Source organism: Falco peregrinus, unplaced genomic scaffold (genome assembly GCF_023634155.1).
Source record: "Falco peregrinus isolate bFalPer1 unplaced genomic scaffold, bFalPer1.pri scaffold_58, whole genome shotgun sequence".
In the NCBI taxonomy this organism is placed as follows: Eukaryota; Metazoa; Chordata; class Aves; order Falconiformes; family Falconidae; genus Falco; species Falco peregrinus.
The window spans coordinates 114,201-135,028 of record NW_026599622.1 but is presented as its reverse complement, the minus strand read 5'-3'; the positions used below and the strand labels follow the sequence as shown (position 1 = coordinate 135,028).

Sequence of the window (20,828 nt, the reverse complement as noted above, 5' to 3'; positions counted from 1 at the left end):
AGAGCAAGATTAAAACAAAGAATTCAAAGTGGGTATTCCTCCGTTGTCTCAAGATCAGTCTAGCTTCTCCTCTAACAGGGGCTTCAAAGCTTTTACTGCAGCCTGTCAAAGGGACTCAGGATGCAGGACCTGTGCTTTGTGGGTGCAAGCAAGAGACCGCAGAATCAATGCCACCAAGTGTTCCCTGCATGCTACTAATCCCTCTCACTCAACAGGCCGGGGTCATTTTCCAGGAGACTGAGCACAAGGAGAAAAAGATTCGTACTACTCAAGAAAAACAAGCCCTACTATGAACAGTTTGAGAACACAGCACACTTTCTCTTCCCAAGTCCTTAACCCACATAAATATGCTCTTCACACTTACTATGCCTCTTCAAGTGAGGATTTCCCATAACATTGTGGACTTATGCTAGTAGTATTACTGTCTTCAAGGAACCGAGCAAATCACTTGGTTCAAGAACCCCTATTTCCCTGAGGGCATATCAATTTTGGAATCACACAACAGTATTATTCTTCAAGCCACATATTTTAAAATAACCCGGGCCTGTCAGTCATCACAATGTGGTACCACAGCAATTATCTATGTGCACAGGAGGCAGCCACAGAGTGCTGTTTGGGTAAAAGCAACATTTTGTTGATTAAACTACCTGTACCAAGCCCTTTCCAAAAATAAAATAAAATATAAAAACCTCCGCAACTTCCTTCAGTCTATCAAGAAACTTTACACATCGCTGACTAGATCAAAATAACTAGTCCTAAGTCAAAGGAACAAAGTTTGGCTCTAAATTAAATTCCCCTATCTGGGAAAAGTGAACTCGGAAAAATATCCCATGTTTTGCTCATATTTCACGACATATTTTAAAAAGGAGTAATAAACTGTGTTTGAACACTGTCTGCTGCCCATTTGCCACAAAGTTCTGATGTAACACCCTTAAAAAAACCAGAAAGGATAGAACTTCCCACTGTAGGGCCTGAGATGTAAAGTACAAGAAGTTTGATCTATATTAAAAGATTGGTTTTCTAAGATTCCTCTAGGGCTATATGAGCTCATAAGCATAGACTGGATCTTAAACATTAAGGAGTTGTTTGTTTGGTTTTTTTAATTTAAAATGAACTCACTGAAGGAGCTAATTTTTTGATAACAAGGCAATTCAATTTTTTTTCTGGATCACAAGTTAATATGGACTTTTTAACGTTTATTTCATAAAATTACTGGAAGTAGAAGTGTTATTTATTTTTACTGGAATCAAACTATGTCCATGAAGATACAGTACACACAGAAGCTGCATTATTGTTTCTAACCAAGTGACTTTTCCAAGATGATTTTTCCTAAGTATGTCTCTACAGCACCTACACAGAAACAACCGTAACTGATGCTGAGAAATAAGACAACTCACTAAAAGCAGCTTAGTGCAGGTGAAACTATTAATATTAAAACACCACTGCACAAACTCAGTGGAAATCAACAAGACATGTACAGTCCTGCTAACTCATCTGTTGCTTCCCAACCACAGGAAGATGAACAGCTACTCAGGATGAACCTTTTGCAATTTGTTTTCACAATCTGACTGGCCATCTACAGGTACAAGTACACACCCCAAACCCAAAACCACTCACCTAGTTCCTTCCCTGTCCCCCTTCTCTCTCGGTATGAAAACCTAGACAGATGGGCAATCTGGCAGGCAGAACGCAACAACCCGGTACGTGGGCCCGTAGCACACAAACCGCAGCTGTCCTCACCCCTGACAAGAAGCACCTCCAACCAGCAACAAGTCAGCATATTCACAAAGCTTCTTGCGCTACCCCACCTGATGCCTCCCCTAAAGTCAACGGCGAACACAGCGAGCGCTGACAACACAAACCCCCTAAAGAAAAGGCCACAGTGATTTTCCTCGTGAGCTCCTGCGTGATTCAAGATCCTACCTCCTCTGTCCACAGCAGGTGCACCCAACGTCAAGCCAGCAGCTCCGGCCCGGTGAGGAATGCCAGGTACTGTGCCGCCTTGTGCACCACCTTCGTCTCTGTCTCCCCGGAATGCGTATGCCACCAGTTGTGTACAAAGACTATATAGGGAAAGAGAAGAAACGTACTTGGTAAAAACAACCACATACTTGCTTATACAGTTTAATAGCACAGTTAACAGCCACTTATCCACCCTACACGTATTCATAGCCGTAGGAATTCATATACTTGTATGCATTCACTGAGAGTAATACACACAGAACTTACTGCACGGCTACTACCTACTTCAATATTCACTACAGTCATGTTCACTCTAGAGGTGCATATCCACACCTATGAAGCCATTAGCTCCAGCTCGGCACAGTATTTTCAGCCTAGCTGTTAAGCACACATAACCACCTTAGAGAAGGGATACGCACAGGTACAAAGCTATCCATAAGAGGGGTGAAACTGCTTAAGATTTTAACAAAAGGGATATGTTAGATCTCTGAAAGAAAAGGCTGGTAGTTCCTGCTCATTGTAGTGGAAGTCAGTAAGGACAATGGTGCTGGTCTGAGGAGAGGACTGACATGCATTTCAGTTTGCCACGTTCTACCTCTGGGTAACTGTAGGATACAGACGTGTTTTAGAGTTTGTATTGGGCAGGTGCAAGTTTAGCATCAAAACTTGAAATCTAACAGACAATTTGGGGCGGAAATTTTCTTCAACATCCAGATTAATAGTAGACACAGGGAACAATACGTATCAGAAGACGTCACCGAGCACTGTCTGTCCTGAAGCTTTCAACACACCATTAAACCTTGCTGCTATTACCAAAAACATTCAAAAGCCACACTGACAACTGACAACCTATTCTAACAATAAAGTCAAAAATTTACCTAGAATATCCATGAGTAACAGCATAATCCTCAGCTGTCCATCCGTTACTGTCTTTATGGAAAAGATCAGCACCATATCGAAGAAGAACTTTTATTAAATTAAGCTGTCCACCAGATGCTGCAGTCATAAGTGGGGTTCTGAAACACCAAAAATATGTTATGAAGTAGATCATTTGACACAGACACTGTAATTATTTTTATTCCTGTTTGCTCTCAAAAACTACTTTCCTCATTACTGAATGAGCAAAAGAAAAAGCAGTTTTCATTAAATATTAAGAGCAACCATAAAATGCAAGAGGGAGTCAAAACAAGCAAACATTCGATCTTCAGACAAAGCTTCCACATAGACAACACTCACGTACAAACTACGCCACTATGCAGGAGATGTTTTTTCAAATTGAGGCAGTGCTGCTGAGCTAACAGCATGTTTCCTGCCAGAAGGGCCACCACAGACAATGCCTTCTTGTAACCCTCAACGAGGAAAGCACCCACTGAGGTATGACAACAGCCAAGCGCAGATGTGCTTTCACAAGTCACACAGAAATAGCTGCTATGTGGCTCCCCGGGTTTTTTCAGAGCTCACTCTCATGCCTCTGATTAATCCAACCTAAAGAATACTAAAGAGACCCATGCAGAGTTTTGACAAACCACTCACCTTTCACAGTGATCTCGAGCATGCACATCAGCTCCTCTCTGCAGAAGAAACTCTGCTATATCTTCATGACGTTCAGAGATAGCAAGAATAAGCGGAGTGTTTCCCTCCTGAAAGGACAGATAAATACATTTAAAAATAAAAGAAAAAAAACCCTACAAGAGAAATACTAGTACAACTTTTTGAAAGAACTTCTTCAACAAATACAAAAATTTACCTTATTCCGAGCATCAATGTTGGCATTATGCTCAAGTAACAGCCCCGCTACAGTTGTATTAGGAGATCGGACAGCAAGGTGAAGGGCAGTGTTGCCGTCAGCATCCGCCAGATGGGGGTTGGCACCGTGCTCTAGCAGAATAGCTACACATTCTTCTTGCTGGCACTGTACTGCCTGGGAACAACACGCAAAAAAGGAAGAACTGCCAGCACTCTGTTACAATTGCCCCAGCTTCCCAATGCTGGAAAATAAGAGCACCTTCAAAGCTGAGCTAACATATGCCTATTCCCCGCTGATTACAACATGCATGCTTCTACACAGAGCTGTGTACAGAATCCTTCCAGCCACCTCTCATTTAATGCACAGTTGACAAGCCCCACTTGAAAGAGCATAACATATTCCACATACCTTCATCAGTGGTGATCTGTTGTCACTGTCAGTAAGATTTAGTTTACACTTGTTTTCTACGAGATATGTAACAACATTCACATGGCCATTCGCAGAAGCGAGATGCAGAGGTGTCCTAAAAGTTAAACATATTAAATTAGCACAAACAGACAACTAGAGAAATAATTTCAGGCTGTGGTAAATTGTTATGACCACAAGTTTCACTTTGCACAAAGCAAGCTTAAGAAACGATTTCTCATTCTGTTACCAGTAACAGCAGTTGCGCACCAAACACCCGAGACTGGCCAGCAAAACCCCTCCGCAGCATCTGCTTAGTAAGCTGCCATTTCCTTCACTCTAGAACTTAATCTGCACAGATTCCTGTGCCCAGGTGGTGGTCACTGCCTCCAGCAGGACTACACCTGTGGCACAGCAAAAAAGACCAAAGCTTGGGAATCTGAGAACTATGGCAAGCAACCCTCTAAGTTCTAGGATTATTCACATGCCAGAAGTGTCTCAGAGACGTAGATGGGCTTTATATAAAGAGTATCAGCGTTTCCCTGCACTTCGAGGATTTCTGCTTTTTCTCTAGCTTGCTTACTACTGCAACAAAACCAAGTACTCACTTGCACCAAAGTGCCCCCCATTACATGCAGCAAACCAGACAGCAGAACACTGTAAGCCTGAGTACAGGAAAGTAATACCCGACCCTTCAGATACGTGTAACTACGATAGTCATAATAAGCCTACTACAGAGGAAGTCCTCTCCAGGGAGGGAATACTGTGTTTCCATAATACATGACCAGCATAAGAAAATGAAACTCTTTTCTTCAAGTTAAAGCCTTGCCAGAGGAAAAAAAAACAAACAAAAAACCCCTCCTTCAAACCACAGAACATCTTAGGTCTGATGTCAATTAACCAGCCTACTTATACTGAAAGAAATTGCCCAGAAAGTCCTTGCATGTGTTTCCCCCTAAATCAGAGGCACAAATCAGCACAAGCTTCACTCTGTGCAAAAGCAAAGCACCTGCTGCTCTGCAGGACACCTGTCCCAACAGAGCAGAAGACAAGCTAGAAAACAGCTGGGACCTTCCTCCCTTGAAGGTGATGCAGTAACAATCCCACAGTTCCTCAAGAACTGAGGGGAACACCAGCACTGGTTCTGAACCACATCGCTGCAGGCAGGTCCTTCTCTGTATTTAGGAAAGCTCAACTAGCCTTGCAATTGTTTGGGTACCTTGCTGAGACAGGAGCACAACAGCTCCCTGGCTAAGGGGGAATGGAAAGGGAGAGGTACACAAATGCAGTGGCAGGTGATGCAGAAACACAGTAATCTGTAACACAGATACTTGTTACAGGGCAGCTGACATCCTCCTCCACTGCAACAAAGATGAGGATGAGAGAAATACAGAAAACTTCAAAGAATTTGGAATGTCTTGCTACAGACAGGGAACAGACTGGAGCACTGACAGAGGAGTAGCTCAAGAGCAACTACCACCACTTTTTGAGAAATTCCCATGGAAACATGCGGGATTCTTCATCTCTGAAGAAACGACTGACTGAGATTATCTGAAAGCTAACCAGAACTGGTTATGAAGGAGTCCACAATCATCTGAAAGCTGCTACTACCAACCACTAGGAAGCATGACAGACGTCAAGTAGTCACTATCAGTTCTGCAAACAGAAAAGCCTTCAGAAAACTTGGACTTGTTGCTGTCCTCCTCAACCAAGCCTCTCAGTTTGTCAACAGGAGACAGCTCTGCTTGGAGCGAGGCCTGCTGTGCTCCACAGAAGATCCACTTCAGGGAACAGGCTGGCAGAGAACACCAGTGCTCAGGGTTGCCTGTCCCTGCAAGAGGCCTCCAGTAACACCGAAGTTCTTCTGCCACCCAGCCCTGGGGACACTGCCCAGATTCTGTTCCTGCTCCTGCTGCTGCTACGCTGATCACCTACAGAGTAGAAGAGAACTGCTGATGCCTGAGCAGCCACGAAACAACCCCACTGGGAAACAGCAGGCTGGCAGTACGCACTTTGAATGGCCCTTGAGCCGACAACCCAGCAGCTACAAGCCAAGCAATGAAAGCGCTGGAGTTCAGTCTGACAGGCAGCTGACAGGGTCAATCTCCCTTAGCGATGAGCTCTGACCCAGGATCCATGACTAGCTGGCATTGTGCCCGCAGTGCTTCCAACTCTGTGCTGACTTTTGCCCGTCTCTGTCAGTGAGGCTGAAGGTTTTGCTAGACCACCTCTGAAAGCTGCCTGCTCCTAACTGATGCTGTATCAAGTGTACTTTCGGGAGGTCTTATGGGCTACAGGACCCACTTTATGGAAGGAACCTGTTGGTGTGATCCTTGCCATGTTCCTGGTGCAGGATTTTGCTTTTGGAAATCCTGAGCAGCAAACCTGAGATATTCATACAACCAACGCACACATTGTTGCCGTTACTTTGCATTATTTCCTACTCTTCACCTCTATTTCCAATGATACCAAGTCTTCCAACACGAAGCCCTGAAACGCACCTGCATCTGGTGGTCACTCACAACACACATCACACCCACAAGCACTAAGAGGGCACAGGTGGCCTTGCAACCCTCATGGCTGGTACAGAGGGCAGTGGCTGCAGCAAGTAGGCAGGCTCTGGCCACCGAATTGCTCTCAGCCTCGCTTTTCAGCACTGGGCATTATCACGGCAAAACCACCACCGTGCTCATCATAGTATGCTGCCTTTTCTTTCTTCCCTCCCTCTCCCCCCCCGCCCCCGGCTTGGTTTTTTACAGTTTGTGACTTTATTTGTCCTGTTATAACACTGATAATTGCCTGGCACACAGAAGGAAACCCTTCAGAGGAAAAGAAGCTTTCTAGACAAGATGAACTTGAAACGCAAAAACTAGCGAAATTTCGTACCAGGGTCTGCTAAGAGCTGGTGACTGACTGCTGACTGAATCAGGAAGCAGTAAGAAGAAAAAGAGAGAAACTTTCCAAACTATTTCCATAAATGCCATCGGGCACCTTGACTCTGGCAGCTGAATTATGCACAAAAGTGCACTCAAGCCACCTTAAATGGCATCCCCCACCTGCAGCTGCATAAACAAATACTGGCTGGCAACACTCAGGCACACAGCCCACATGCTGACTGACTGCACTCTTCATTGCCTTCCTACAAATCTAGACAGTTTCAGGTGTTTTCAGGGCAATAAGCTAGCTGGCTGGCAAAAGTCCAGTCTTCAGAAAAAGACAGCCCAGGATGCTGAAGTACTCCGATTAAACCAGCATCTCCTCTGAATGTCATGGATGTTTTGACTCAGAGTCTTTTCAGAAAAGGCATTAACAGCTCGACACATCCAAGACCCAAAAACTTCAGCTGATTCCCTTATGCTTACGGTGGATCATGAGGAGCTATGCTGCAGCCCAGGGCTTCTCCCTAAGATATAACTGCCAAGTACTTGCTGTGCTTGACTCAAAAGCACACATCACACCACCTGCCAGAAGCAGCAGCTCCCTCTGCATGGCACTGCCCAGATTTTCCAATCCAAGGCACTAATTAGCTGTACCAAGGCCACAGAGCAAACAGCAAAGTAACTGCCACCTAAAATCAGACTGATGTTGCTTTGGCTGCAACATCACAGTCACAAAAGGCACATCAGGCAACCGTCCACACAGCACCAATACACAGCACATTTACCCTTTCCTAAACGCAGTGCTTACCCTCTTTTACTCCAGCTGAGGCAGTGCAGCTTGCTCAGCTCAACTACTAACCCCGCACGCCGAGGCCTCGGAGGTGCATGCACTCTGCCTTCCAAGCCTGCCTGGAGAATGGCCCTGAGGCTCCTTCTGCAACCCCCCCGGCCAGGCTGCTGCCGGCCCCCTGCCGCTCCTGCGCCCCCAGGCAAGGCAGCACCCCCGGGAACGAGGGCACGGAGGGGGCCGGGGCAAGACGGGGGATGCTCGGCCGACTCCAAGGGCTCCTGGCAGCACAGGCCTGGCTCCCCGCCCAGGCTGAGGCTCCCCGCAGCGATGCTGCCGTTCGCTCCCAGCGCCCTTGAGCTGCCGGCGGCTGCAGCTGCACCTGCGGGTCCCGGCGCTGCCCGCAACCCCCCCGCACCCCGCCCCAGCACCGCCCGGCGCTGCTGCCCCCCGCCGCTTACCGCTCCGCCGCGTCCCGCTCGTCGATGCCGCATTTCTTCAGTCTCTGCCGCACCTGACCCAGGTCGCCACGGGCGGCCGCACGGTGCAGCTTGCCCAGCTCCTGCAGCCGGAGCTCGTAGGCACCGGTGGGGAAGGGCTTGGCGGCGCTGCCGGACGCTGCCGGCTGCCCCTTCTTCTTCCTCCAGAACCCGAAAAACCTCTTCATCCCGCGGCAGGGGCGCGGGCACGGTCCCGCCTCAGGGAGGGGACGGCGGGAGGCAGCCGGTGGGCCGGGGCAGGGACGGGGGATCGGGGGGGCCCCCGGGGCAGGGGGATCGGGGGATCGGGGGGGCCCCCGGGGCAGGGGGATCGGGGGATCGGGGGGGCCCCCGGGGCAGGGGGATCGGGGGGGCCCCCGGGGCAGGGGGATCGGGGGGTCGGGGGGGGCCCGCGGGGCAGGGGGATCGGGGGGGCCCCCGGGGGGGACCCCGGGGCAGGGGGATCGGGGGGGGGGACCCCGGGGCAGGGGGATCGGGGGGGGGACCCCGGGGCAGGGGGATCGGGGGGGGGACCCCGGGGCAGGGACGGGGGGTCGGGGCCCCGGGCAGCGGCCCGGTACGGCTGTCTACGGAGCGAACCACCAGAGGGCGGGAAGCCGAGCGCACAGGCTGCTCCTCAGCGCGGCAGCGGCGGACAGCGCCTCCCTCAGCGGCGAGCGCGGCGGTTAAACGGCCGGCGGGCTCTGCTGGCGGGGGCGGGGTCTGCTCCGGCGCGTGTCCAGCGCGAGTGACGTCACTTCCTGCCCCGCGGTGCCCGGCGGCTCCTGCGCGGTGCCCGGCCGCGGCGCTGCCGAGCGGGGCCGGGGGCAGCGAGAGGCGCGGCGGGTGGCGGCGGCGCTGCGCCCCCCGCAGAGCACTCGGGACGCTGCCGGGAAGCCCGGGGGGTGCCGGCGTACCGGGCAGCAGCAGCTCCCCGCTGGCCCCGGCGGGGCCCGCGCTGCGAGCACGCTGGGGGGCTCGGGCGAGTCGGTTTTAAAAGCAAATGGCTCAAACTTGGAAGCGCTTGTCGTTCAGGGCAAGGGCATCTCGTCGGGGAGTTATGGCCAAAACAGCTCTGCGAGCAGTTTGCCTCCTAGCTTGTTGAGCAGTCCTGCTTGTGTGCCATCGTTAGCCCTGGGCAAATGGATGCCAAAGGATCAAACAGCAAGGGTTAATACAGCGGGAGGGGGGCTGGGGGGGGCTGTAGGCACCATCTAGTTACCTGCCTTGCCATGACAGGGTCAGAAAGTTACTTTCCAGTAAATGTGGCCGAGCTGGCACTGCCACAAAAGAACACAAACGCGCACTGAGGGTATGGAAACGTGGTCCAGAAATCAAAAGACAGGTCACGCCTTTGGTGTAGATAAGTTGGGAACCATCCTCCTATTCTACTGCTGCGGTGATGCCGCTAGGTAGTTCAGCGTGGTGAAACCTTATTATAAGTACCATAAGGTTTTGGGGTGATGTCACAGTCCAGTATACCCTAGATGGTTTGACTCATGGAACACCTTGGCAGCACACTTCTTCCTCTTAGAAACTGTCTCTTGCCAATGAGTTTGTGAAAAACGGAGAGATGGGAAAGAAATCCTCAATCAGAGAGAGGGACACACTTCACTGTGATTAGCAGTGAAAATATTGATTACAACAGGACAGGAATCTGGTACCACTTTTTAGGGAGAAGATTCAGCCCTTTGAAATACCTTCTTTTTCTTCATCGCTAATAATGGTACAGCTCCTAAAACCTTCATTTTGCTTTCTGGAATGAGCCTTCACAGCTTTATCAAGCCTGTTCGCTCTGGCAGTGTTCTCGCCGACCAAAGTGGCTCATGTACAGTCACTTTCCTTAGCTGATCCTCAGTGTATTAGCAGCGTTCTGTTATTGTAGACGTGATCCCTAGAAGGAAAAGCTATAATAAATAATAATTTTAAAAAGACAGAAAAAAGACTTTTGTTGAAAACACAGCCAAGTAAATTCAGGTTGCAAAACCCGAATTCTATGAGTTTTGGGAAATGGCTATGAGCAGCAGCCATTTCAAGAGCACCTCTGTAATCAGTCTGACCATTTAATGGGGGAATGGAGAGCAAAATGCATTTTTTAATTGGGTGTATTTGTTTTCTTCCAAACATTAGAAGAAAGGCAGGAATTTATTTACAAGGTGGCAATACAGAGTAAACACAATCCATCTCTGTGCTCTTTCCAGGAGGAAGTATTTCTTCTCTAGTCCTTTTTCAAGTGCACGCATGCTCAGCCACAAAAACTTGGGTTTTTTACAGGTCATTCCCCAGCCAAGACCAGGAGACCCTACAGTTCCTGTGCAATGTCAAATGTTTCAGAATGGTATTAAACCCCCCCGTGATTACCCAGTTTTAGTTGGTAGGGACTTCGGTAGCTGCCTGGGCTGAAATTCAGTTTCAGGCTTGGAAGATAAGGGAGTGCTGATGGGTCCTGTGGATATAGTGTTAAGGGCACAACAGGAACTGTTTGTTTATTATTAGACAGAAAGGATGCAAAATTAAAAACTAGAATCTATCACCCAGAGCAACCTCAGAAGCACTTCTGGGAACTCTACTTCTGGGCCTCCATGACAAGGGAAAGACGGACTGAGTCAGCTACTAGTAAGCAACAAGTTACAGGGTTTCTTCCGCACCACCTCACACTGCATTGTGCCCTGGGAAGCAAAGACACCATTCCGAAAAGCAAACCCCCACCTGCCTCCTGCTCAACTCGTGCCCGAGACAGGCTTCAGGGGGTGACCTTGGGCAAGGCCAACTGCACAGAGCTGTTCCGAGTGATGGTGGCGTTACTCCCCTCTCTTCCGAGAGGGAATGCATCCGTCGGAGCCCGACGATGCTGCCACGGCCTCAAGCTGCAGCCAGGCCTGTGCTGGGCCTTCACTGCTCTCAGCCCTGACCCTCACCCATGGACGTGACGGCCCAGTAGGACTGCAGACCTGCCCATCCCTATGGACCGGCCTGGTGATCTGCACTCTTGGAGGACTCTGCTTACTGTCCCCAGAACTGTCCCCAGAACTCTTCTGCTCTTCTTGGTGAGGGCCTGTGGGGCTGATCCCTGGCCTGTGTGGTCACAGACCCTGCCAGCCTTGCTGTGGCTCTTGCTTTGCCCTTCCTCTGCAGGACAGCCTACCCCTGATGTGCCCTCGCAGATACTGCTGTGTACGTAACACTTCCATCTTTACCCCTAAGAGCTACATCAGTATTACAGTCGCCTACTACTGTGACCATAGAAGGAACATCAAAAAACAGCCAAATAATTTCAGAAATACAGCCAAGAAAAAAAGTCAACAATATGAAAAGAAGTATAAAGAAAGAACAAAGGTTTCACAAGAAAAAACACCACAATAACCCAAACAAAATAAAGCTCACCTTTGTTCTTAATCTGCCAGTTTCATTGACCACTTCAGAATACCTGTTCTTCACTTCTCCCTGCAAATTAAGCTGGGACAGTCCCCCTCTCTCCTCATACACCCTTAGTTCCTTCGTAGCTCTGCTCAGCAGCCTCTTCAACCTGCACAGCAAACTAGTCATGAAAACAATGAAGCAAAGGAACAAAACTGGACTTTTTCACATACTCTCATGTAAACAGCACAGACACAGCTTGCTTCATCTTTAACGTGCTTGACACACCAGGAATTACCAGGAAAAACCAGTATTCCTGCGCCACATACACTTGGAGAGTCCAGATTTCACCTGAAAAGAGGAATGAAAGACTCCCTTTTTCCCAGGAGAACTGCAGGGCAACCTGCACCTGCAGTTGTTTTGGCAGCTAGTGAAAACTAGGGGCTGGTGTACAGAAGTACCTTGCAAGAACTAACACGAGGCCGGCATCTGCTCACAGTTAGGTACACCTATTTTTACACTAAAGTTTAATAAAACATGACTTCTACGCAGGGATACCTCTTCACCACGCTAAAAAGCCGTCCCTCTTACAGTCTTTCTGCAGATCGAGGTTTCTTTTCATTTCTTGGGCCAGACGTAGTTCAGCTGGGCGTTTCAACTCTACCAGCTTCTTCACTTCCTTTCTTTCACTCTCGCACTTTCAAAAGAGAAAAGAAAGATTTATCACACACACAGAGCACAGGAAAAATACCTACGTACAGTCTGTGCATCTAGCGCTCTCCACAGAGAAGCTGCCGGACGCCTCTATCCGTTAGCCACGTTCCACAGAATGCCACGGGACGGAATTCCTGAGGATATTCCATCCCTTCAGGTTTCACATCAAACAGACCAATACGTAACTACAGAAACAGATGCCCTCGCTGAAGCAAAGGCCATCCTCTTCTAGACATAACAGGTGGAAAAGATGCTGGAGAACACTTTTGGCAGTGCCTCTGCTCATAGTAGGGATTACGTAGGTATGCACTTCATGGGAGAACATGGATCCATCCAAAGCTTTCATGGGATCTTCCAGCAACCAGCAGGCAGGGGCTTGTGGAGGAATCTGATCTTTTGGAGTTCTTCAACATTTTATTCCCCTCGGCCATTACCTCCACCTCTTCTGTGTGGCCATTTACTTAGCCACATGCTGGTTTTCCTCCTCTTGGTGTTTTCTCAGCCACACCAGAGGAGAGCTGGCAGCTGTTTTGACTTTGTACTTCCATTTTCCCTCTACAGAAAAGGAGAAAAGGGGAAGGCTGTCCCTTGGCAACTGGCAGGCGCTGCTTGTTTCCCAAGCACTCGTTCATTTACCCAGCATTCCTTCAGTATGTTTTTCGGCAAGGCTTTTAAGCTCCCGCTACGCTGAAAACATACAGCAGCTCCTCCACACACGCACTGGAAACATCAAGCATTTTAAACCTGCCCAGAAACCAAGGGGTCAGAAGATGACCACACAAAATCCAAGGAAGAATTGGGAACTGTGGCCTTGCTCGATGTGCTCAACTGATAGCAAACCACACTGGGAACTCTTCCCAACAGAGCCACTCCAGAACTTACACAAGGATACCCATCTAGCTTTTATTTGCTTCCTCCATGACCCCCAAACGATAAGGTACTCGCAGCCTGAATGGCAGGGATAACAGAAAACAATGATATGTAAGAACCTGACCAGAAGGTGCATGTGGTTCTCCTGGGTATTGGCTCGGTGCCTGGAGAATTTTCTGGGCTCACCTGTTGCAACAGTTCAGCCTTCTCCTCGTCCAGCTGAGCAACGCGCTCTTCAAGGTGGGATCTTGACTTCAAGTGCTCCTCCCACGTGCTGTGCAAGTCCTTGGATGTCAGAGCCAGCATGTTCTGCTTCTGCGTCTGTGAAAGCAACAGTGGCAGAAGAAAAAGTAAGGTGGCCGGAAAAGACAAGAGCGCAGGAGAATGCAGTAACTTACACAGAAACAGGCCTAAGCTCTCCTCCACCCATCCAAGACCTATGGCCAAGGTTGGCGTGGAGTGTAAAACACACCTTAGGAACCATAACCAAGAACAGCAGCTGGAGCTGGTGGGAAGAAGGAATACTCTAGAAGCGACAGGATGAGGTTACAACTTTGGGGGATAAGATGACATGCACACACACACAGAATCACCCTACAGCTTTCCTGCAAAGCTCCTCTGGTTCCCTCTATACTTCAGTTTTCCTAAGAACACTGCAAAAGGTGGTGCAAAAGGACAACATTCGCTCCTGCTTTCAACAGCTACACTCAGATTTATTCATATAGTTACAGACATTAACTACCTTAGTTTTCACCTTTTTTTCCAACTCCTTTTGCAAGCGCAGCTTGTCTCTCTCCAGGTCACTGTGGTAGCGCGTAGTAACTTCAAGTGAAGCTTCTGGCATAGATTGCTTTTTAAGTGCAGCAGCAAGCTCCTGCTGCAGTTGTCCAAACATGCCCTAACGAAACAGTTAAATTAGCATGAAGAAAGTTGAAATACGCCTTTAACTTGTTTTGTTATACGGTTAGACCTGTCTAGATTGAACCCAAAAGTATGAAATTTTGCCTGCCACCAGCAGGCATCTGCACAGATGATGACCTCTCGTCATCATTCTCAGCTGAGCACCTTTGACTATCAGCAGCTGTTCATGAGGATTCCTGTTTCCTAACACATAAAAAAGGCTCAGGTATTGTTCTTCCTTGAACAATACACAGGAACACACTACAATCGGGTATTTTTTTCTAACAAAACCCAAAGAAATCTGTTGTGATCTAAGAGCCACAGTTTGACTGCAAATATTACTCCGGTGACTGAAGGCAGGACTTTGTGTTAGATTGTTCTTTCTTCTGTTTCTTCACTATACAAATACAATTAAATGAATACAAATATCTGAAAGCTCCTTTGAGATACACTTTAAGGGTATGTTGAATCACATCCTCTTGTAGTCTTCTTACTCAGCTCGTTTTAGAAATACTGATAGATTAGGTTTACAAAAATCTGGATAGCTCATATATATATATAGCTATATACATATACACACACACACTCTCTCACATGATCTTCAAAAGGAACCCATTATTTTGGTAGTAAGAATACAAAGCAAGTCACAGTTTACAATGATTGACAGTACTGCTGGAGTGTGGCTACACATCATAAAAGAGAAAGCTTAAGGTCACCGTCTGACATGAACTTTGAGGAACAGGCAGGCCCCTCAGAACCCTCAAAACACATACAGAAATCAACAGCTGGACATTACTCTTCAATCTTGACAGCAGCTTACAGAGAACCTCTTTTTTCCCCTCTATAGAAGCTTCATATAAATCTATCCCCAGCCACTTCACTTCTCTGTATCTTCATTTCTCAGCCCTCGTGTATTGGATGGTTCCTCCTTTTATACCACTCTCATTCATGTCATCTGTGCAATACTTACATCAAAACCATCAAATACTTTAGACTATTCTATAGGGCATAACATGGACTAAGGAAAATAGATGGAAAAAAGTTCTAGAGAAGAATCACCTTTCTTGATCAAAGCTTAGACTTGGATACCTTTTTTCTGTTCTCTGCTTAGATCTGAGGACTAATATCCCCGTTGCCAAAACTTTCCGCAATTCCGAGGGAAACATAACAAACCAGAACAAATGAGTATTCTTTGGTCCCATGCATGTAACTTACACCGGATACATTGGAGGAACAAACTAATTTCAAGAACGGACAAACTTTAAATTGTTCTTTCTACGCATATACTTTACCTGTCTTTCTACTACGTCAGTCTCGTATTTAAAGACTTGTTCCCTTAAATCAGTATGCTTGGCATTTAAATCCTTGTTTCGCTCTTCTATTAGATAAACTTGCTTTTCTGTATCAGCTCTAAGTTTGTTGAAAATGTCATTAAACCAGTCCTGCCCATAATCCGCTATTTTTTCTTTCATGATCCTCTTGTTCTGCATCTCTTCCCATTGCTGATGGAGTAAGAAGGTTTTCACTCTGGAGCTGGGCCAATCGCTCCTGCAGGGACTCCTGTTTTATTACAAGTTTGCTTACTGGATCTTTCTCAAGTTGTCGAGCCTGATCACATTCCTTTGCCCGACACTGGCCTTGACTTAATTCTTTTTTGTCATTTCTAAAAGCAAAGCTTTTTCTCTGAGCATTTGCTTCAACTGGTGAAGCTCATTTTCTAGCCTGTTAGCTTTGCTTTTAGCTTTACACAGCTGCAGAGACAAGCTCTTGTTGGTTTCTTGCACGTCAGAGAGGTCACGATGGAGCTCGACTTGCAAGCAAAGGCATTCATCACGTTCTCTGGGAAATCTTCGTTCAGCATTGCTTTTTGATGACAAATGAAGTTCAAGTTCTTGAACTGCAGCGTTCAGGGAGGAACGCAATGATTCAATTTCTGTCTCTAGTCTGTCTTTGCTTTTGTTTGTCTGCTCAAGTTTGGAAGTCAGCACTGCAGATTCTCTCTTTACTAAGTCCAGCTCCGCGTTGAACTGAAAAAACATTTGTCTTAATGCTTCCTTGTGCAGTTTAAGTTCCTTTTTGAGAGCTTCATTTTTTTCTTTCAAGGTCTCATTTTCCTTTAAATATTTTCCTTGTTCCTCCTGGTGCCTAAGTCTTACTTGAGTGAGTTCTAGCCTTAGCATAGCAATCTCATCTTGTAGTAACTGATTCTTGTACAACAGATCCTCTTCTCTATCAGTGCTGGATTCCTGAATGACAGGGAAAATGAATAAAGAGCCAATTGGGAAATGAATCTACAAAAAACCTGCAGCAATAAACTGCATTTTAACATTTCTAGTACTGAAGCATGACTTCGAAGATGAAGTTTCAGGCAATAAGCTACTCTGTGAACCCATGCACATGTACAACGTACGTACCCAACGGAAGTGCAACATAGCCTTAAAACCTAAATGAACATCCCAAATATACAGTTACGTTTTTTTCCCCCCTTAAACCAGCAACCAAAGCTTTTAAAATGACAGCGCTTTCTTGTATGTGCATGCCTTTATAATACTGCCTTTAAGGTTGAATTAGTTGTGCTACAGATCTGGTAAAAACAAGGCCAGAAAGGGTATTTTCCTTCTCAAATGTCTTCTGAACACTTATCCTTTTGTATTACTGGAAGTTAGCTATAAGACTCAATCACCCCCGGAATGCAATAGTCCTGTATATTTCCTCTTTATTGTATGTATAACTTTTTCCCACTTAAACACATTCACCCTACATTTATTGGGCAGCACAGCCAAGAACAAAAAGGCTTCAAGGCACTGCACATTCTTTAGGAAATTCAGTAAACTCTTTTCAAGATCTTTTTTAATACAGTGTTTATGATTGCTTTTTCTCCTCCAGTTACTCTAACTCTTACAGAGAGTTGAATTCATTGCTGAGAGTCGATCATAAAATTTTAGTTATGTGGAGGTGGCAAAGAAAGGCATACTTGAAGTAAGTTCAATAAGGGAATAACTAATTAAAAAATAAAAGCAATGGAAACACAAACACTGTCAAACAACTTTCTTCCTGGTCAACCTTGCCATAGGTAGCTAGGTGTTTCACTGCTAGAAAGCCTAAAAAGCGATGACAAAATGTCTATGAAATGGAAAATAACAGATAGGTTAAGAAACGGTGTAAATAGTGTCTTCTATTAGCTTCCGACTTGCACAAGTAATTCAGGTACATACAGGAGCGATGCTGCTTTCCAGAACTTTTAGACATAAGAGAAAACAAGAAAGGTATTTACCCAGATAAGTTACACTGGTAAACAGTAAATAAACATCAGGAAACAGAAAAAGTTATGTAAGATTTATTATGACTTTAAAACAAACATGGTGAAATGTAATTTATTAGAAAAAAAATCTGCTTACCTCTGAATTTTTTCCTATAGATCTTCTTGTCTCTTCTTCTAGTTCCTTTTGTCTCCCAAGGTGGTTGTTCAAAATTCCTTCTTGAAGGGCTCTGGCCCTCTTTTCCTGAGAGCGCTGTCTCTGTGTTTCATCACGTTCCTCTTCAACCTACAGTAATACAATAAAACTGCTTGCATCTTAAGAAAAAACAGAGCTAGCAATACATCTTCCCATTCTCCCTTGCATACTTGAAAACATTTTTGATTCCCCACCGTTATGATAATCCACCTATAAATAAATAAATTTAAATTTTCTTATGAAAATTTAAGAAGGCGAAATACAGGATGTTTTGTAGTAATTCAAAAAAAGGTCAGGCTTTGCCTGAAATACAAATGAAACCTAAATTTTGAAAAAGGAAAAAAGGAATAATAAACTGCAAAGCAAAAAAAAAAAAAAAAACAACCACCCAATTGTGAACCAACTGTACTCTACTGTTCTCAAAATTTGACAACTGTTATCCAACGCCTCTTCCGTGAACAAAGCGCCTCCTTCTCTAGGCATACTGGAATACAATTGAAAAGAAGCAGAAAATAAGACAAAGAGTTTAATTCATTATTTAATAGACCTGTTTCAAGAGCCTTCTCAGTGTTCTTAACTCCATTTCTAAATTCCTAGACTGTAACTCAAGTTTCTGTTTCTCCTCCATCTCTTTACAACATTGATCTTCTTTCCTTCGGAGGTCTTCTCTCCTTTTCTCACACAGCACTTCTACTCTGAGCCTCTTTTCTTCTTCTTGTTTCAAAGAAGATCTGGGATTTAACGGAGTATTTGAGAAACAAAAGCACTGATATAAACGTAGATATTCCACATGATGAACTTGCAGAGACAACTCAAACCATAAAAAATGTTAAACGTTTTCAGAGTTCGTATTTTTACTGTACTTTTCAACTTTTTAAAGAATTCTAACTTCATGCCATTGTGCATGGTATCAGTTGTACAAGATACAGAAAAAAAAACTTTGAGTGATTTATCAGTTATTTGTAAGTTTGTATAGGGAAACACACACCAGTGTGCACACTTCTATAATAAAATTAAAAAAATCCATCTTCATATTACAGCCATTTTGCTGAAAAAGGCGTTTGTTGTCTCATCAGATCAAAGCATCGTAAACTTTTACTATGGTTAGTATACATTTTCTTAGTATACTGAGCAGTGCCTACACATTACGGATTCAGTGACCAGAAGCAATACTGGTGAATCAGCACGCCACTTACCTATGGCAGACCCAACAATTTTTCAGCAAGCCTTCTGTAAGTCTAAAACAACTGCTGACCACAGGCAGAACAAGCAGCTTCTGTTTACTCCAGAAGGATGTCAGTGTTCAAAACCAGATTCAGAAATGCATGGGGTTTAAGCTGAATACGATTAAAAACAGTTTTAAACCCCAGTCGGATCTACCTCTGGGAGAAACTACAGCAATTTCATTTTGAAGCTGACTTACAAGGAAAGCCTTATGGAAGGTCAGCTTCTTTACCAACTGAAACAATCAGCAATAAGCACTGACATGGTAAAAAACGGTCCATGGTGTGCCCACGGTACCCAAACAAGCAAGCAGCTTTGTGTTTGATCATTATTTTGACTATTTTTTCCCATATACTCGCAACAGTGAACAAAAAAAAAAATTTAAAAAATCAAGTGTCAGCGTAAGGGAAGAACTGCCAATTGAAAGCCTGCTTTAGAAATTCTGCAAAACAAGAATCAACCACCACTAAAATTACTTGAAAGACTGACAAACGTTTGTATTTGAATGGCGTATATTGCAAGGAAAAAGCTTTACATATAACTTCTAGTGTAATTTCGCAAAAAGTGTAACTTTTAAAGTATAAATTTAACGCTGCTTGGAGAATTCACTTAGAATGAAAATACTACTTCTTTATACTTGACAGATGCTTGAGGATTTTGAACACCTGCTGAAGTCAAACCCAGGCCAAGCTGGGACCGGCCTCGTCTTCCTCGTACTCCCCTCCCCCGCGCTGGGAGGCCCAACTCCCCCAGGCCCAGCTCCCGCAGCCTCCCCTCACAGGGCTGGTGCTCCTGCCCCCGCGCCAGCCCGGCATCTCCCTGCCGACCTCACACGGGCTGGGCAAGATCTCCTGGGCTGGGCGGCCAAAAACCGGACCCCGGGCTCGAGACACAGCTCAGCAAGCCCTGAGGAGGGGTGGGCACTCCCTGCCCCCAGTGCCCTGGCACTGCTGCCCTCCAGACAGCCCAGGCCGCTGCGGGCCGCCCCAGCTGCCAGCTCACGGTGGCTCCTGCTGAGCTCGCTCTCTGCCTGGGCCGCCTGGCCCTGCTGGGCCAGCTCCCCAGCCACGCCATCCCACCGGGGATCACCACGAGGAGATCTCCCCTCCCAGGCCAGGGCTCTGCAGTTGTCCTTGCTCAACCGCCTACGGTGCCTGCTGGCCACCCCTGTCTAACGTGATGTCAACAGCGATGAGAAACCTCACACCTCCGGGTCTAGCTCAGGAGTGTGGGGAAAGGGGCAATCCCAAACTTGACCTTTCCAACAAACAAACAGGTAAGCAAACAAATGCTCTAAGCTCTGCTTTGACTTGCACTGGGTGGAGTTACCAGAAATCCTAGTATTATAGGCCAACTGAAGCTGCGAGGACAAAACGAAAAAAAAACCCACACCCAACCATCTCTCAGATCTCTCTTATAAATCTGATTTCCCCGTACACACTCTCTTGCTCTTTTCTTGCTAGAAAACAAAGTTAGAACAACATCCAGAAGACTGTACATGGAGCTGGTATCCGGACGTTTTTCCCCTCTCACATTATGTACTTCATAGCATAACTGGCCCAAAAACTGGATTCAAAAAACCCAAACCCAAAAGACTGGAAACTTCTCATCCTGTTGCCTGCACCATCAGTGTCTTTCGGAACAAAACCACTGACAAGATAATACATTATCAGACCACAATTTACATACTTAAGGCTTTGGATACCCCTTTTCCATTCCGCTTCTTGGTGAGCCGACACGGATTTCAAATCTTGAGTCTTCTCCGCTCTGAACTGTGACTCCTCCCTTTCATCTTCCAATTTCCTTACTTCTCTTGAGAGCGCTTTATACCGATTTTTCTGACGTTCTATTCTCTGTTCATATTCAAGAAGTATGTTTTGCATTTTCAACAAAGTAGCAGAACCTGTTTTGAGACAGAAAAGACACAAAGCTGCACAAATACTGCCCAATGTATAAGCTGTTCAATGCTTTGCTGTATTAGGTGCAGGTGGCAGGTTAGTGGGAAGGTCCCTGTGAGAAGAAGCCAGGGGTCGCCCCGTGCTGGACATG

At 46.2% G+C, this 20,828-nt stretch overlaps 2 protein-coding genes and 1 pseudogene across 5 annotated transcripts; all 3 read right to left on the bottom strand.

Moving 5' to 3' along the window:
• LOC129783603 (ankyrin repeat domain-containing protein 26-like) overlaps nucleotides 1–8,555 on the bottom strand; it is a 58,785-nt pseudogene extending 50,230 nt beyond the window's left edge.
• A 3,129-nt stretch (nucleotides 8,556–11,684) lies between these two features.
• LOC129783596 (ankyrin repeat domain-containing protein 26-like) lies at nucleotides 11,685–14,050 on the bottom strand. 4 transcript variants are annotated; one of them, XM_055793533.1, is made up of 4 exons: nucleotides 13,943–14,050; nucleotides 13,387–13,521; nucleotides 12,175–12,313; nucleotides 11,685–11,797 (listed from the first exon to the last, which is right to left on the bottom strand). In XM_055793533.1, the coding sequence occupies exons 1-3, from the start codon at nucleotides 14,042–14,044 to the stop codon at nucleotides 12,179–12,181; spliced, it is 372 nt and encodes a 123-aa protein (XP_055649508.1). In that variant the 5' UTR covers nucleotides 14,045–14,050; the 3' UTR covers nucleotides 11,685–11,797; nucleotides 12,175–12,178. The 4 variants fall into 4 exon arrangements, with proteins under 4 accessions (XP_055649508.1, XP_055649509.1, XP_055649511.1 ...); XM_055793534.1 differs by lacking the exon at nucleotides 12,175–12,313 and having other exon boundaries at nucleotides 11,686–11,797; XM_055793536.1 differs by lacking the exon at nucleotides 12,175–12,313 and having other exon boundaries at nucleotides 11,697–11,785.
• A 1,692-nt stretch (nucleotides 14,051–15,742) lies between these two features.
• LOC129783593 (ankyrin repeat domain-containing protein 26-like) lies at nucleotides 15,743–18,280 on the bottom strand. The gene is made up of 3 exons (XM_055793521.1): nucleotides 18,103–18,280; nucleotides 17,499–17,645; nucleotides 15,743–16,346 (listed from the first exon to the last, which is right to left on the bottom strand). Exons 1-3 carry the CDS (start codon nucleotides 18,181–18,183, stop codon nucleotides 15,744–15,746), a joined length of 831 nt encoding a protein of 276 aa, XP_055649496.1. The 5' UTR covers nucleotides 18,184–18,280; the 3' UTR covers nucleotide 15,743.
• Between the last annotated feature and the right edge of the window lie 2,548 nt (nucleotides 18,281–20,828).

What these genes read in the sequence shown, in the direction of transcription:
- LOC129783596 (XM_055793533.1), bottom strand. Translation starts at nt 14,044, where the DNA reads ATGCCAGAAGCTTCACTTGAAGTTACTACGCGCTACCACAGTGACCTG. An exon ending in AAAAAAAGGTGAAAACTAAG is followed by an intron (nt 13,522 to 13,942) that starts GTAGTTAATGTC and finishes TTGCTTTCACAG; the next exon opens with ACGCAGAAGCAGAACATGCT. An exon ending in AGGCTGAACTGTTGCAACAG is followed by an intron (nt 12,314 to 13,386) that starts GTGAGCCCAGAA and finishes CTCTTTTGAAAG; the next exon opens with TGCGAGAGTGAAAGAAAGGA.
- LOC129783593 (XM_055793521.1), bottom strand. Translation starts at nt 18,183, where the DNA reads ATGGAGGAGAAACAGAAACTTGAGTTACAGTCTAGGAATTTAGAAATG. An exon ending in TGAGAAGGCTCTTGAAACAG is followed by an intron (nt 17,646 to 18,102) that starts GTCTATTAAATA and finishes GTATTACTGTAG; the next exon opens with GTTGAAGAGGAACGTGATGA. An exon ending in CTATAGGAAAAAATTCAGAG is followed by an intron (nt 16,347 to 17,498) that starts GTAAGCAGATTT and finishes CCTGTCATTCAG; the next exon opens with GAATCCAGCACTGATAGAGA.